Source organism: Pipistrellus hanaki (genome assembly GCF_964339955.1).
Source record: "Pipistrellus hanaki genome assembly, chromosome: 5".
Classification (NCBI taxonomy): Eukaryota; Metazoa; Chordata; class Mammalia; order Chiroptera; family Vespertilionidae; genus Pipistrellus; species Pipistrellus hanaki.
The window spans coordinates 50,833,080-50,850,378 of NC_140507.1; the positions used below are offsets into that span (position 1 = coordinate 50,833,080).

General features: G+C 36.4%; 1 protein-coding gene across 5 annotated transcripts in view; it reads right to left on the bottom strand.

The window, feature by feature from the left end:
* The window catches only part of LRBA (LPS responsive beige-like anchor protein), a 514,593-nt gene that overhangs the window by 390,264 nt on the left and 107,030 nt on the right, over positions 1-17,299 (bottom strand). For all 5 annotated transcript variants that reach the window (XM_084884876.1, XM_084884872.1, XM_084884875.1 and 2 more), the window contains exons 26-30: positions 16,926-17,106; positions 13,125-13,252; positions 12,506-12,613; positions 9,240-9,399; positions 5,194-5,641 (exon numbers count right to left, since the gene is read on the bottom strand). In XM_084884876.1, coding sequence (XP_084741002.1) covers positions 5,194-5,641; positions 9,240-9,399; positions 12,506-12,613; positions 13,125-13,252; positions 16,926-17,106 — 1,025 coding nt within the window. The remainder of the gene's footprint in view (positions 1-5,193; positions 5,642-9,239; positions 9,400-12,505; positions 12,614-13,124; positions 13,253-16,925; positions 17,107-17,299) is intronic.

Consider the following 17,299-nt stretch of genomic DNA (forward strand, 5'->3'; position numbering starts at 1 on the left):
GTCTTTGGTTATTCACTGTACAATTCTTTCAATTTATTTATATGATTGAACATTTTTATATTGAAATATTGGAAAGCTAGTGAAGAAAAAAAAGTACTATACATGTTCCATATATGCACAATCTCTATCTGTCCAAGATGCTATGATTAAAAATAACAAGAGATCAGTGCAATAAATTCAATGAAACTTTAAAAAAATATTTAAAAATAAAATTATGATAAAAATGTAAATAAAGGTAACAAAAAAATTTGACCTCATCTCCAATCCTTGAAACTACTAATATTATTAGTACTTACAATCACAAATAATACCTATTCAGTAAATACTGATTGTGCAAGATCTTCCATCTGTTCTCATTCCTGACACATCTGAAGTGTGGCTTCATACACGGACTGACATTTAAGCCAGCATTCCTCACATGCTTCTGCATTATGGTGTTGTGGTTCCTAAGCATGTGCATTACTTCACAATGCCCACACTTTGAATATGCTATTCCTCTACCAATATGCCTTCCTCTTAGTCCTACTTATTAGCAAGCTTCCTTCTCACCTTTCAAAATCTTGCTCAAAGACAAGCCTCCCCAGCCTCTCCAAGTCAAAGTTCATGGTACACTATTCTTTGTGCCCCCACACAATCATTCTATCCTATCTAATAAAAGAGTAATATGCAAATTGAGCATACCTCTGCTATACCCACAAACCATACCCACCAGCCAATCAGGAGTGAGTATGCAAATTAACCCAACCAAGGTGGCTGTGTCCACAGAGTAAACAGGAGGCATGGGTTTCCCCCGCAATTGAGGAAGCCAAGCTTCCTGCACACCGTGGCCAACCCAGACCTCAGCTCAAGGCTACAAAGTTTCAATTATAAAAGATAAATAAATCCCAGATACCAGGGCCTCCACTTGGGTTGCTGGGGGGAGGAGGGTGGAGGCTCAGCCGGCCTGCAAATCACAGGCCCTTTCCCAGGCCGTCCCACACCCAAAGGGAACCCCCACCCTGATCCAGGACACCTTTCAGGGCAAAGCATCTGGCCCCCACCCATGCACCAGGCCTCTCATATTTAATAAAAGAGTAATATGCAAATTGGCTGTCACTACAACACACAAGATGGCTGTCTCCATGTGGTCAAAGATGGCTTCCCCCATGTGGACACAAGATGGCCGCCACAAGATGGCCATCAGTGGAGGGCAGTTGGGAAAGACCAGAGTTGCAAGGGAGGACAGTTGGGGGTGATCAAGCCTGCAGGTAAGGGCAGTTGGGGGGACCTAGACCTTGCAGAGGAGAGCAGTTGGAGGGGACCAGGCTTTCAGGGGAGGGCAGTTAGGGGCAAACAGGCTGGCAGGGGAGCAGATAGACATCAATCAGACTGGCACGGGAATGGTTAGAGGGTGATCAGGCTGGCAGGCAGAAATGGTTAGGGGCAATCAGGAAGGCAAGCAAGCTAGCAGTTGGGAGCCAGCAGTTCTGGATGTCCAAGTAGTATCAGGCCTAAACTGACAGTCGGATATCCCTCAAAGGGTCCCAGGTTGGAGAGGGTGCGGACTGGGGTGAGGGACAAACCCCCCCCCCCCCATGCATGAATTTCATGCACTGGGGCTCTAGTATAATATAAACATAAATTATTAATAGTTATGATTAAGCACTGACATATGCCAAGAATTATTACTCAATTCTCAAAACAAGCCTAACATACATATTACTCCCTTTTAAAAATTAAAAAGTAAAGCTCAGAAAGGTAAAATAACATACCAAATTAAATGGCAGAAATGATCTACAATTCACAGTTAGTCTAAACAAAGACCTCTAATTTGAACTGTTTCCTCATATTGACCGATTTTAGTGTTACTGAGCTATAACGTACACACCACACAATTCACTAATTTAAAGTGTACAAATTGTTTTTAGTATATTCAGAGTTGTGCAACCATCCCACAAAATTAACATTTAAACATAATTCTACATTATAATCATTTATAAGCAATAATAATAAAGTTTTACAAAATATAAAACTATGTATGTACTTCTAACATGCTAAAATATATTTGCTCACAAATGAAAAGAGTTACATTCTCTATCCCAGCTATGTACTTCATACGTAATAGAAAAATAAAGTTAATCAATTTCCAAATTCACTGACTGATTCGAGTTACTTCTGAGGAAGTAACATAATAATGCTTCAGCTTTGGGCCACTTAAAAAAAGAAATTTGCCAAAACCGGTTTGGCTCAGTGGATAGAGTGTCAGCCTGCGGACTGAAAGGTCCTGGGTTTGATTCTGGTCATGGGCATGTACCTTGGTTGCGGGCACATCCCCAGTGGAGGATGTGCAGGAGGCAGCTGATCGATGTTTCTCTCTCATCAATGTTTCTAACTCTCTATCCCTGTCTTCCTTGCTGTAAAAAAAAAAACAAAAATATATTTTAAAAAAACAAAACAAAGAAAATTCAAAGTCATAAGAACTCAAAAGGACATTAAGCAGTAGGCAGATTTCACAATATTTTCATTCTCTTTACCATCTACTTTCATTTTTATAAAGTTTCCATGAAAAAGACTAAAACTTTCAACAGATAAGATTTTAAACTATCATATGTATCACATAAGTACAAATCTAAACTTGTAAAATATGTCTTTACAGTTTAAAAAAATAATCTATAAATTTAAATGTACTACTATACAAGTTTAATCATGCAAGAACAAATTATTTCACTTTTTTTTAAACACCACTTTGCAAAACACAAAGAAAATGCAATATATATCTCACACAACTTTGAGAGCCTATATGCTAACACAATGTGCAGAGATATTTCTACCATCATTCTCAAGTTACAGCTTAAGTTTCTATTTAAGAAACAATTTAAAATACAAATAACTCTGAATTTTAAATATGTGCCATCAATTTTAACAAAAAGCACTTCAAACTCTTTGGCAAATCAATTTGGAAGACAGATATGTCTTTTAGTTATGCAAGTTGTTCTGAACTATCAATTAAAAGCCAACTATTAAACTATAAAATTTTACATACTATAGCTTTCTTCTTTACAAACTCACTAACTTTAATGAGTAATACTTGACTATGCTAAGGAAATATATAAATTTTATATATATATATTCAACTACTCTGAGTTAAGTGCCACATTTTATCCCCATCTTAAAGATGAAAAAGAAGTAATTTTCCTAAGGTTCCACACAAAAAGAAATCCCAAACACTGTCAATTTTTTTTTTTTTTTTACATCTACTAGGGAGACTTTTTTGCAAGTTTCTTTATACTTATTAACAACAGACAAGAAGCACCAGTCTTTTCCAAATCACTAAGGTTCAGAAGTTCCATTTCAGATTCACATCAGTTTCAAATATCATAAACTTTCTCATAAATGCTATTTTATTTAACATGCAAATAGTTCAGTAAAGGAGAAAAGAGCATTTTAAACCAAGCACTTTAGTCCCTAAGGATCTAGTTGAAAAGCCAGACAAGCCCTTGAACTTTATCAAGATAAATCCCTGGTATCCACTAATCACCAGAGAGGATCTTCAAATTAGATAAGAGCAAGAATTTTGGCATTGGAATGAACACAAACACCTTGCCATCCAAAAAGGCCCACAGCCTGGCAGCCTTTCAGCAAGGTTCCACTCATGGAGCTGTTACTCTAAATTTTCCAGCTATTGCTTGAGAGTTGATAATTCTTAAGATATGAGGAGAGTTGTGATTTCTGACACAGCATTCCAGAGATAAACACATGATCAGAGGGATGCTTTGAAATTCCCAAAGATATTCCACTGGTCGATAGCTGCATGAAAAGAGTTTTCAAGAGGTGTCTCTTGCTAAGAAAAAGAAGGGGAAACGCAGAGCAGTTGGCTTGCCATCAGACAATATGTTAAATGCATACCAGACATGTAAGTTCCAAATAACATCCTGAAAAATGCTATCACCAAAATCCCTCTTTGTTTCAACAAACCCCTTAATATGTATTACCGAAGTATGGTTCCCTAAATATGTCCATAACCTACTCAATGAAGGAGTCACTAAAGCATAGCTTAATTTCTAGATTTATCAAATTTTAAAATCTACTCTTAATCATTTCTGAGCTTAAACAAATTATAAAATTGAGAATACTTAAAAACCTGATCATTTACAGCTTTTCCAACCATCAAAATATAGCCATTGTTTTTAACAGTTTGATGTGTTCTTTTTGAGGCATATGTAATCGTATTTATGTATTTGCATAAAAGATCATAAATTTCAAATTTTGTACAATGCTTTTTTCATTAACAACATATCTTTAATATAATTTTACATAAATACATTGTGTTCTGCTTTCTTCTCTTTAAATGGATTCCTACTTTTTACTGTATGTAGAAAATGAAACCATCACCAATGCCTCATAGATCAGCAAGTACGTTTTGCACTGCCCAGCCAAATGATTCAAATCTTAGCTCCACCTTTTATTAGCATAAGCACTTAGGAGACTTAATTTCCCTTTGCCTCAGTTTTTTCACATATAAAAATAGTATCTATCCACCAAAGAGTCAAGGGGTTGATTCCCAGTTACAGTCAGGTACCTGGGTTGCAGGTTCAATACTCAGGCCCCGTTGGGCTCGTGCAGATGGCAACCCATCAATATGTCTCTCTCACATACATGTTTTTCTCTTTTTCTCTCCTCCTCCTCCCTCCTTCCCCTTCCACTCTCTCTAAAAATCAATGGAGCCCAGCCAGAGCGGCTCAGCAGTTGAGCACCGTGGACCTATGAACCAGGAGGTCACAGTTCAATTCCTGATCAGGGCCTGGGTTGCAAGCTCTGTTCTGAGGGCAGGGCATGCAGGAGGCAGGCTATCAATGATTCTCTCTCATCATTGATGTTTCTATCTCTCCCTCTCCCTTCTTCTCTGAAATCAATAAAAATATGTAATAAAAAAAAGAAAATCAATGGAAAAAATAACCCTGGGTTAAAAAAAATTATTTAGCATATAACTTAACAATGTCATATTAAAATTATTTTTAAATCACTGATAGTTTTGATAAAAATTTGAAATGGTATACAAACCACACAACAAAAATATACTTGTAATTTTAAAAACTAGTTCAAAACAACTGTTTTTAATGGTGTAGCTAAAAATCTGCATAAATTCCTATTAACCTTTAAATCTTAGCAATTTATAAACATAAATATACAAAAACCAGCAATTAGTTACAGTACCTGTCAAAAGATCTGAACTGCACAGGTGGTTCAACAGACAGATCACCAAGAGCACCGAGGCCGGGTGGTGGCAGAAGGGCAGGATCCACTGGGACTCCATCTGCTGGTATGTTAACCAAGCTGCGGAGAATGTCCTTCACATTGACGTTTTTTGAAACTGGAAGTGATGGTGCAGCCTTGTTGTCCATCTCATTTCCTGCATCATTTTTGTGTTCCTGAGATTTATTGACTTCTAACGAAAGAGTGCACAGCACCTCACTGATTGCGTCCGGGCCTGCGCTGACACTTGGAGGGGCTCCAGGAGAAGCTGCATCCACAGTGCTGCCCAAGCCAGCGGCTGTTTCCTCCCCAATGCCTGAATCCCTCCTTCGAGCAGATGATAGGCTTTTGGATTCTTCCACTGACACTGGAGTTAATGGGCTGGATGCTGCTGGTGTGTTTTCTAGATCTTACCCAGAAACAGAAGAAAAGTACAAATAAAAAAGATTTTAGAATCAATTTCAAAAAGGTATATTTTATCCTGTAGCCATCTATTATTTTAAATTAAGAAATGTATGGCATGTTCTAAATGGCAAAAATAAATTATATAATTTATAAAATGTTCTGAGTTACTGTACCAATAATAAAATTAGATGATATAAAAAATAATAAAAACAATAAAAAATACCTGAGAAAACCCTCCAAACTGATCATGACATACAATGGAGAACAATGCAAGGTTGAAAGCCATTGGCTTACAAGGAAAGTCCAAACTCCATAGGATAAGGAACAAGGCTCTTTGATACTATAAGTCCACTACAAAGTAAACTTCATCAGGGCAGGGAATTTGCCTTCTCTAACATTTTCTCTCCAGCACCTCTAATAATGCCTGGGGCTACATAATGCCTGGAAGGCAGTAGGTTGTCAATAAATATTCATCAGATGACTATTCATTTCCAACTTTATCTCCTGCTACTCATGCCTTCACATATTATACTTTACAACACCACATTACCTGCAATCTGCTGAACCTGGGACAAAGCTTAGAGCTTCCATGCCCTTATACATTGCCATTTCTTTGAAGAGAAACCCCAAGACCTCACCTCTATCTCAAACATGGGATAGAAAACTTGTTACTCCTCCTCTATGCATGAACAATTCCATGATCCTCAAAATCTAGTTCAATAAGGAGCATCAGCCTTTCCCTCTGACTTTTGTTTCTTCCAATCAGGTGCTCACTCCAATCCAACAAAATGATGCATCTTGCTAATGGTTGCCAAAAAACCTCCATCCTGCTAACTGGTCAGTTCTCAGTCCTAATAGCACTTGGCAAAGTAGCAGCAACTGATTATTCCCTCCAATTTGACAATACTCTGTCACTTGGCTTAAATAACACCTCCTTGGTGTTATTTAATTTCTTTCACTTCTTCTATCTGATTTCTTAAGTTGGAGGGACTTAGTACTCATTCCTTAGTCCTCTTCTCTCTCAACAGTTATTTCCTTAATGGTTTCATTCACCCTCAAAGTTTTAAATATTAAAAAAAAAAAAACACCTCAGACTATCCTATATAATAACAGCCTAGATGGTATCGCACAATGTCGTCACAAGATGGCCACTACAAGATGGCCGGCAGGGGAGGGCAGTTGTGGGCAATCTGGCCAGCAAGGGGAGGGCAGTTGGGGGCGAACAGTGTAGCCCTGATCCTTTTGGGACATCCCCCAAGGGATCCCAGATTGGAGAGGGTACAGACTGGGTTGAGTGACACCCCCCTCCTGTGCATGAATTTCGTGCACCAGGCCTCTAGTTACACATAACTGCCTACTCTATATCTTCTATGTCTAAAAGCCACCAAGGGGAAAACTGAATTTGTCTTCCCCTCAACATGTTTCACCTCTAATCTATCCATCTGTACCTTATAATAATTCTTGACTACCTTACATCTTTCCCATAGCCACACCTAATATTTTAACATCGTTTTCTCTACCATCAAAATACGACTACTACTCACTAGCTCTATAGCCACCACCCTAGCTTGTCCCTAAACCACCTCTTGCCTGGAAAACTGCAACATGCTCATAACTGGTTATGTTACAGTTATATTAATGGTCCTCTTGGCTCATGCCGCCCTTTGAGAAGTCCTTGAATCTGGGCTGGGCCAGACTTATTTAACCAACAGATTGAGGCAGATGTAGCAATAGACAAGTTCTAATAAGGTTGGGCATAGGGTACATTCTAAGAGTTCCTGGATATCTCAGTGAGCAATCTAGCTATCTTGCTGGAGAAAACAGATGGAGTAATCATCAGAAGAGATAGAGGCCCTCCAATTAATGGAGGGAAATCGAGAAATGTGGCTGAGAACAAGTATCAAGGCCCTAGACATATCCCCAGGTGAGCCATTTCAGTTCATCAGTCTCAGCTCTTGCAGCCGTCCTCACTCAGGCACTAGATTAATGAGTAGAAAAAGCTATCTCAGACTTTCCAACCCCATCAAATATCAGCTGTGTTCCCATTGTATCCTGTCCAAACCCAATTCACAGAATCATGACACAAGACTAAAGAGTTGTGGTTCAGCCCTGACTAGGTAGCTCAGTTGGTTACAGCATCGTCCTGATATGCCAGGGTCACGTGTTTGACCCCCAGTCAGGGCACATACAAGAATTAACCAGGGCACATACAAGAATTAACCAATTAACCGATTGGCTCAGTGGATAGAGTGTTGGCCTGCGGACTGAAGGGTCCCAGGTTCAATTCTGGCCAAGAAGAGCACATGCCCAAGTTGTGGGCTAGATCCCCAGTGGGAAGTGTGCAGGAGGCAGCCAATAAATAATTCTCTCTCATCATTGATGTTTCTATCTCTCTCCCTCTCCCTTCCTCTCTGAAATCAATAAAAGAAATATATATTTTTAAAAAGAATTAACCAATAAATGCATAAATAAATAGAACAAAGCAAAAAAAAAAAATTGTGGTTTTGCCACTAAGCTTCAATGTATCACAGAGCAGTAAATAACTAACACACTGGGTTTTCTTTGCCCTCCGAGGTATACTCTCAACACCAAATCCTGACGTGACTTCTAAAAATATTAAGTCAATTTTAACTCCTATACTCAAAACCCTCCAATAATTTCCCCTCTTCCTTCGAGTAAATATCCACAGCCCATTTCTCCTGGATATATTCCTTATATTTTTTCATTAGTCCTATTTTCTTTTCTTATACATATCATCTTCTAAAATACTACAGAATGTATTTACTACATGTACTTATTTTCTATCTCCTCTCACTAGAAGATAAGCTCCATAAGGGAAGACTTTTTTTCCTCTTTTGTTCATGAACATACCCAAGTACTTAGTAGGTACCAAATGAATACTTATTGAGTAAATAAAGAGCCTTCATTGGGGGCAGCTATTCCTATTATTGCAATAATTGCTTCTCTAAACACAGCTGGCAGCTACTTCTATAACTCCAATTATTACAGTTATCAAATCTGTCTCTGATAAGAGAATGAGTTATTTATTCTTCACAACAAATGCTTATATGAACAAAAATGTCTAATACTTTATTTGCAAAGGATAACATCTTTTCAACTTTTAATCAAATGACTCATTTAAAGAACAGAAATAATCTCTTAATTACAACTAACTTCATAGTACTCAAAATAAAGTAAAATGTTTAGTGATTAATAAAAATAACCCCTGGCTGGTGTGGCTAAGAGATTAGAGCACCAGCCTACTCACCAGAGGGGGTTCAATTCCCAGTCAAGAGCACATACTTGGTTGCAGATTTGATCCCTGGCTCCAGTCAAGGCACATGCAGGAAGCAACCAATAGATATGTCTCTCCTCTCTCTCTCCTTCCATCCCTGCCTCCATCTCTTTATCGACCTCCCTTCTTCTCTAAAAATCAATGGAAAAAATATCCTCAGGGAGGATTAACAAACAAAAAAAGTACATGCTTTTACTTTCTACATAAATGGATTTAAATTCTAGAATCAATATTTTAACTACTATAAGTAAGTAGGTAACATTTTATTTGAACTTTGGATACCAGGAAATAAAATATGGAAACTTACCAGGAAGTGATAAAGTCCCAGTTTCACTAACAGTTCCCTTAAATGACTGGCTATGCTTTTCATTCTGAGGTTCCAAAATGTCTCGGTATTTTGAGACCATAAGAACAGAGATAAAGTATACAACAGCCAAGGCTAAAAATTGAGCTTGTTTGCTATCCTCCTGGGGAAAAATAAAAGTAGGTGATCATGCCACTATTATATAATGTGTCTTCATTTTATTTTACATGATAATATTTAAATATAAACATGTAAATAAATCTTTTGACATAAGCAGAAAATAATCTAACTTAGCAAAAATCAGTCTTTTGGGAAAATGTCCATAAATGAGAGGTTGTATGCTTATGAAACATGAAAAGAGAAAAGTTGGCTCTTTTATTTTTAAATTAAGTTACTGAATCTGAAGACATATGTCTCAATATCCTTTCTACAATTAATCAAATAGTAATTATCATTATGCATGAATAACTTTTTATTTCTAATCATAAGAATGAAAATACATAAAATAGAAAATAAGTTTTCCTAAAAGACAAAACATTAAAAAGAAAAAAAGTAAGAGTATCAGATATATAAAAAGGAATTCTTAAGACTACTTTAGTACAGAAAACCAAGTTATCAGAATTGAAAACATAGTGTCTGCAGAAAAGAAAAGGAAAAATTGGGGCGCCCGACCCCGCCTGGGACTGGCAGCACGTGGGCGCCAGTGAGCACGCCGGCCGGAGCCCAAGTCAGAGCCTGGGCACAACGGGGGCGGGGGGGAAAAAAAAGAAAAGGAAAAATTGGATTGACCTCTTCAAAAAGAGGTCTAGGCTTCATCTTAAACTCTAGAGTTCACCTACATATCTCTACATCAATAGCCTCTTCATATGGCCAAATTCCCCATCTTCAATGGCCTCCTCAGAACATCACTATTTGATGGAGGAGGCCAGGCCTGGCGTTTCTGCTGCCTCGAGTGGAGGAGGCAGGTCTCACTGGAGGAGGCAGGTCACTGCAGGGCAGGGCAATGGTGGGCGATCAGGCCAGCAGAGGAGTAGTTAAGCGTCAATCAGGCCAGCAGGGGAGCAGTTAGGGGACAATCAGGCTAGGAGGTAGGCAAGCGGTTAGGAGCCAGTAGTCCCGGATTGTGAGGATAACCAGCAGTCAGACATTCCTCGAGAGGTCCCAGATTGGAGAGGGTGCAGGCCAGGCTGAGGGACACACCTCTCCCCCCTCCCCCCTTGTACAAATTTTGTGCACCAGGCCTCTGGTCTATTATAATAATGAGTGTTAATGATACCAACATTTAAAAGGCAGACAAACATCTTACTAAATCTTAACTTCTTAATCTCTTCTAATTTATTTAAGTCTATCTGCATCTTTACTTAGCACATTAATATGTTTATTATTTACTAACTAAACCCATCAATAAACTGTAGTTATTATTTATTGACTACTCACTGTGAGCCAGCCACTGTGCTATAATTCATATACATTCCTTTACCCCTTAGAACAAGATAAGGACTAGAGAAGTTAAGTAATTTACCTTAAGGCCATACAGTAAGTGAAAAAGCAAAAGTACACTCAGATTAGAGTGACTAAATACGTTAGTTCTTAACCTCAGGACAATAATTTCTTTACATCCCCAATCTTAAATCATTTCCTTTTCCATCAAAGTACACTTTGGCTAGAAGAGGCTCTGAGAGAAGGTTTGGGAAATAGAAACTTTTCTCTTTTCTAAAACTCCTATCAGGTGATTATATAACTTTTATAATTAATAAAATTAAAATCATTTATAACTTTATTACAGTATAGACATAGGAAATAGTCTAATTCTCTGTCCAAACATAATAATATAATAACTTGTTAAAAAATTCCAAAAAGCCCGATCATATAGAGCCAGGGTGAGGAATTTTTATTTTAAGTGCTAAGAAAAGACACTGGAGAATTTTTATAGCAACAGAGCTAATATCATCTACTCTAGATTTTTAAAGATTAGTTTAGGACATATAAGATTATGGGGCAATATAATGGACACATGCTCAAGAAAGAAAGCAGCAATATTTGGTCCCAAAATGAGCCAGTCAATGGATTCTGAAAAAAATAAAACTTGGTTTCTTGATTAAAGGAATAACAGCAGCCATCAAAAAGTAAAAATAGAGAGAAAAAAATTTAATTTAGATTTAGGGAGGCAGCATAATCATATAATTAATATCAAAATTTTAAGAATTAGTGTAAGTGCGTTAGATTCCCTAGTCCTTAACCCATTTACACCTTTACTACTTGTGTGATCTTTGGCAGTTATTTAACCTAATACTGCTATCTTTCTCATAGGATTATTGTGTTTATTAAATGAGAAAATACAAAGAGCATTTAGTTCTATGCTTAATATACAGTAAATGCTCAATAATTATTCGCTATACCATTAACAAATTGTATATGTGTATAAAATTTAATGAAAAACTCAGGAAAGGACTAAAAAACAAATGGGGAGAAGATGAAGAATTGAAGTTATAAAGTTTATAAAAAGCATGTAATAGAGAGCATCTAGTATTAACACACAGTAATTGTTCAATAAATATTAACTAATAACAAGACTCCAAATCCCTGTGAGTAGGCTTACAAATGATTTTTATTTTCATATTTATACTTTCTTATATTATATGACTGTACAATTTCTATATGCAGCTTGGCCATATACTATATCAAAGTCAGTTAAAACAAAACTTTTTCATCTTTAACAAATCAAAAACACCACACACAACATTTCATTGTTTACCAGTATGTCATATTTATATTCCTTTGAGGGAAAAATATCCAATATTCAGAAAATAATAGGACATTCAAAATTTAGGCATTTCACTATTTTCAGAGCATAGATTCTGAAGTTCAGACTGCTGAGTCTGAATCCTATCATTTACTAAATAACTCCATTAGTTTGAACAAGTTACTCAAGCTCTGTGCGCCTCAGATTCCTCATTTATAAAATGGAACTTATAACAGTACCCAACTCAAAAAGTTGTTAGACTTAATGAGTGCATGTGAAGACTTACAGTGCTTACTATACAGTAATATGCTATTCTTTTTAGTGTCATTGTTCTGATATATTAGTTCCATTTATATAAATAATATTTGCCAATATTCTATGATTCTAGGATTATTGTAAAAAAAACTGACTTCTACTTTCCACTTGGCTATTTTATATCACAGAGAGTTTTCATTCTCAATACTTTGGGCATTGGAGAAAATACATATCAGTTAAAAGAGTACGTGAAAGAAATACTGTTACTTACGATGTCTCTGAAGACAACTGCCCTAAGCCGATTAATATCCATGTCCTGTAGGAGTCTGTCAAAATCTCTCACTGGAGATACACCACCAGTTACCATGTCCACTGGACTCTAAGACAAAAAAAAAAAATTTTTTTTAAACCTATTTTTTAAAGTAAACACAATATTCCAGTAAACAGAGAAATCAGGCTACAAATACTGGTTTTTCATACTTTTTTTCCTCTCTGTTTTTGTTGTGTGTTTTTTGTGGGGTTTTGTTGTTGTTGCTGTTTTTAGATGCTAGGTTAGAGGTAGCAGTGTAGAAGGAAGCCAGGAAGGAGAAAACAAACTGCATGCTAACTCAACAAGTACATGAAATACAAATTGACATAGTTGAAGGGGAAAGGTATTGTAGACACAAGAAAAGTAAACATTTGGAAAAGCAGACAAGATTAAGTATAAGCAAATCTTTACTGTGTATTTAAACACAAATATTTAAATGTTATATCCACAGACTAAAATAACTATTTTAGGATCTCTGTCAGATTTATTTAACTTTATGTTGAAATGAACAAATAAAGTTAAGACCTTAATCGCAAATAAGAGTGTGCTTTTTTATTGAATTAATGATTCTGTATCTCACCTTTGCTGTGGATTTCCCCATGGGGATCAGGCTGTGCACTGTTTTCTGGCCTTTGGTGGCATCTCCTCTTGTTTTCAGTTGTGAATGCTGCTGACACTCTAAGCAATTCCTGACTGCCACTGCACACACTGTTATTTATTTTAAGGAAAAGATTGAATTAGAAAAGAAAATTATATTTAAGATTATGAAACAGATAAAAATCACCTACCCAATATGATTTACATAAGATTTTATTGGAACCAGATTACCTTCGCAAAGTCCGGAAATGTCCCTGGGCTTTCTCACCTACTGTTTGTTTTCTGACTTTGGTAGTGACTCAGTTAGGGGGCACTGCTAAGGGGGAATCAGTTCAAGAACCTTAACTTACTACTATTTCTTAGACCTCACCTAAGCTACTTGCAATCATCTCTGATTAAGAAAAAGATAGGGGGGAAAGAACAGGAAAGAGAGTTGCAAAGGAACAGAAAGCAAATCACATTGCATAAACTAGTCTATGAAAATAACCTATTATCTTCATTGAAGTAGGATAAACTGGAAATGCATATTTTTGTGATGATGTATTATTACAGCATGATATTAATAGAGTGACAGAGAGTACAGCTTTTATATGGGAATATTTATAGGGTCTACATTTTACTGGCTTGCATTAAAACTGCTTAAAGAGTGAAAAACAGAAAGGAGATTACTACACAACCCAAAATTACATCTCTAAAAATCTAACCAATTGGGCAGCTACTTGAGTTAGAAATTAATTCTGAATTTTAAATGATGAATTAGGTAATGCACAATTGACTATTAATTGCTTGACATCACATAGTAATCATCTTACTTCTCAACCAGATCTGTAACACTCAATGTATCTGACAGGAATAAGAGTGGGAGAACAAATTAGGAACAAAACAGCACTGGCCAGATAGCTCAGTTCATTGGAGCATCATCCCATAAACCAAAAGGTTCTGGGTCTAATGCCTGGTCTGGATGTGTATGGGAGGGAACCAATCGATGTTTCTCTCTCACATCAATGTCTCTCTCTTCCTCTCCCTTTGTCTCTTTTTTCCTCCCTTCTCTCCTCCTTCCCTTCCTCTCTCTCTAAAAATCAATAAAACATATACTCAGTTGAGGATTTTAAAAAAAAGGAAATTAGGAACAAAACATAAATTAAACTGGGGATTTTAAATACCACCAAAATCCCATATGCCAACAGGCACAGAATTGAGAAAGAGAAGCATTCAGAAAGGTGTCAAAAGCAAACAACAAATTTTTTTTTTTTAAAGGAAGGAAAGGAGGAAGGAAGAATGTGGAATACAACTCTGCCAAATCTGGCATCATACCTAGGAAAATAACCGCTGTACTATTTTTTCACAGGTTGCATAAAATCAAGTTTGGGTCTGCATTACTACCATAGAGGACTGTCTAGTGTCAATCAGTCTCCGGAGTACAGGTTACTCAGTGTTGTTGCCCTCTTACCTTCCTTCCCCGGCCTCAGGATAAAGGAGACCAGGGACCAAAACATTTAGATTATTTACCAAGCTTACCATACTGTACTAAGTGACTTTGACAAGTTACTTTCTGAGTCTCATTTCCATATACGGGAATAGATGGTGCTGCAGTAGATTGAATTTTCTCTTTATTTTCTTCCACAGCTATGAAAATTAGAGCATTACAGTATTCCCTAGCTCCCAAATCTGATGCTTCTTGAGTAAAACAGTGCGAGTGTAGCCTTGTATTTTTAATTCTAGAAATGTACTCTTTTTAGGAAAGTGGAGACATTTTTAAAATGGCATATACAAAAGCAATGGAGTCTAAATATTTTAATTACTAATTAAAAGTTTAAGGAAGTATACTGTAAAAAAGAAGGAGTAGGTCCACTAGTTAAATAAGCTACTATATTAGCATTCCAACTTCACCAATTACACATTCTGAATTTTGTTACGTTTCCTATTTTTTCTGATCTCAACTTTCCTCATGAATAAAAAAGGAAAATGATTGTTGACCCATTGTGAAAATCAGCAATAATGACAAATTACAGTAGTCAATAAGTAATAGCTGGTTTTGTTATGTTCACCATTTGAATCTTTTTCTTAAATTTATCTTTATTGTTGAAAGTACTACAAATGTCTCCTTTTTTCCTCCCATTGTCCCCTCTACTCCTTCCTCACTCCCTCCCCAGGTCTTTACCACACTATTATCAAAGTCTCCCTTACTTAAAATTTAAAACAACTGCCAAAACCAGTTTGGCTCAGTGGATAGAGCATCGGCCTGTGGACTGAAAGGTCCCAGGTTCAATTCTGGTCAGGGGCATATGCCTTGGTTGTGGGCACATACCCAATAGGGGGTGTGCAAGAGGCAGCTGATCAATGATTCTCTCTCATCGATTTTTCTAACTCTCTATCCCTCTCTCTTACTCTCTGTAAAAAATCAATAAAATAAAAATAAAATAAATTTAAAACAACTTTCTAAAAATTGTTATGCCAAATTCTTTAAAGCATCCTAAGTTTAAAAGTACTCTGAATAGCATTTTGAGTAAAAATAATCACTGTACCAAAAAAGACTAATTACAAATATATCTCGGTTTATATATATAACATACTTACTAAATATGGGGAAATACTTCATTAACTACTTCCCACTTCTAATGCTGCCTTTTATTTCCAGTCTGTCTTCATAAGCCATAGCTTGTAATTGTTTTGCTTCCACTTTCTGGTCTCTCTCTAACCTACTTCTTTCCATTTATTAAACAAATCATTAACAAAGTCTCAGTATTTACAACTGGATATAGGAAACCTTCCTATAATAAGTAAAAATAAGTAAATAAATAAATAAAGGTGGTTTACCTAAGGCAGCCTAATAATACTAAAATTCTTTTCACAGATTTTAACTTTTACCTAAGGAAGTACTGCCTCCAGAAGAATAGAGATTTAGGATTTTATTACCTGCTTTAACATTATTACCACAGTTTTTTTGGACAAAAGCTGTGCTGGAATCATGCTAGATTAGAATCTTGCTACTCAAGTGTGTTAGTAAGAGAAGCAACATCAACATCACCCAGACTTATTAGAGTTCAGGCCTCATCCCAGACACATGTAATCTAAACTGCATTTTAACAAGATCCTCTTCGGTGATTCATGTGTATGAATTATCCTTTTTTTCTTCTGTTTTCTTTAAACATTTTTTTTCAATTACAGTTGGGAAACAATATTATATTAGTTTCAGGTAAATACTTATATAACTTAGGAAGCAATCCCCCTAATAAATGTACTGCCCATCTAACACCATACATACTTATTATAATATTGCTGACTATAGTCTCTATGCTTTACCCCACATTCCCTATGACTATTTTTACAACTGGTAATTTGCTCATTACCTGGGACTTGTTAAAAATACAATTTGAGGCCTCATCGCAGACCTATATAATCTACTCTGCATTTTAACCAGATCCTCTCTGGTGATTCATGTGTATAAATTTTATTTTTGTAACTTGAGAAGCACTACCTTATAGAAAGAAAAAAAAGAAGAAGAAGAAGAAAAAAGATTAGGGAAAGAGGGGGGAATGCTGACCAGAATCAACTTAGTTGATTTTTTCAAAACATGTCCTTCCTCCTCTATTCAACTTGTCAAATACTACTCTAGCAGAGTAGATACACGGTCTTTCACTCTCAGCAAGTTTAAAAGTAGCATATGACAAAATGACTGGCACACATTTGCCTAACAACAAGAACAAGATAATGTTGTTTAATTTGTCTAGAATAGTAAAAATTTTTCAAGTAAATTCCTAACTAATGGGTTTTAACAGCTCACCAAGTCGTAGACACTGCCGCAGAATTCCTCCAGATGACATATTTTTTTCAGCTTCAATTTCAGTAAAACCCAGAGAACTTGCAAATATGAGCACATCCACAAGGCTGATTAGCCTCTGCAAAAATGTCACAGAGGCTTCTATGGAGAGGCCCTGAGTAGGCTCAATATTCTCCAGCTCATGCTGTAAAGAATCAAGTTTGACAATTACATCTCTAGTCTGATAAAAATGTAATTTTATTACATCATTTCCCAACGTTCTATATTTTATAAAAAGCCAGGCTTTCAGAATTCTACCACAAAGTGATTTCCTTATTATTTCATCTAAAAAAAAAAAAAAAGAGGCCAAGGAAACATATAGGTGAAACACTGTCAAT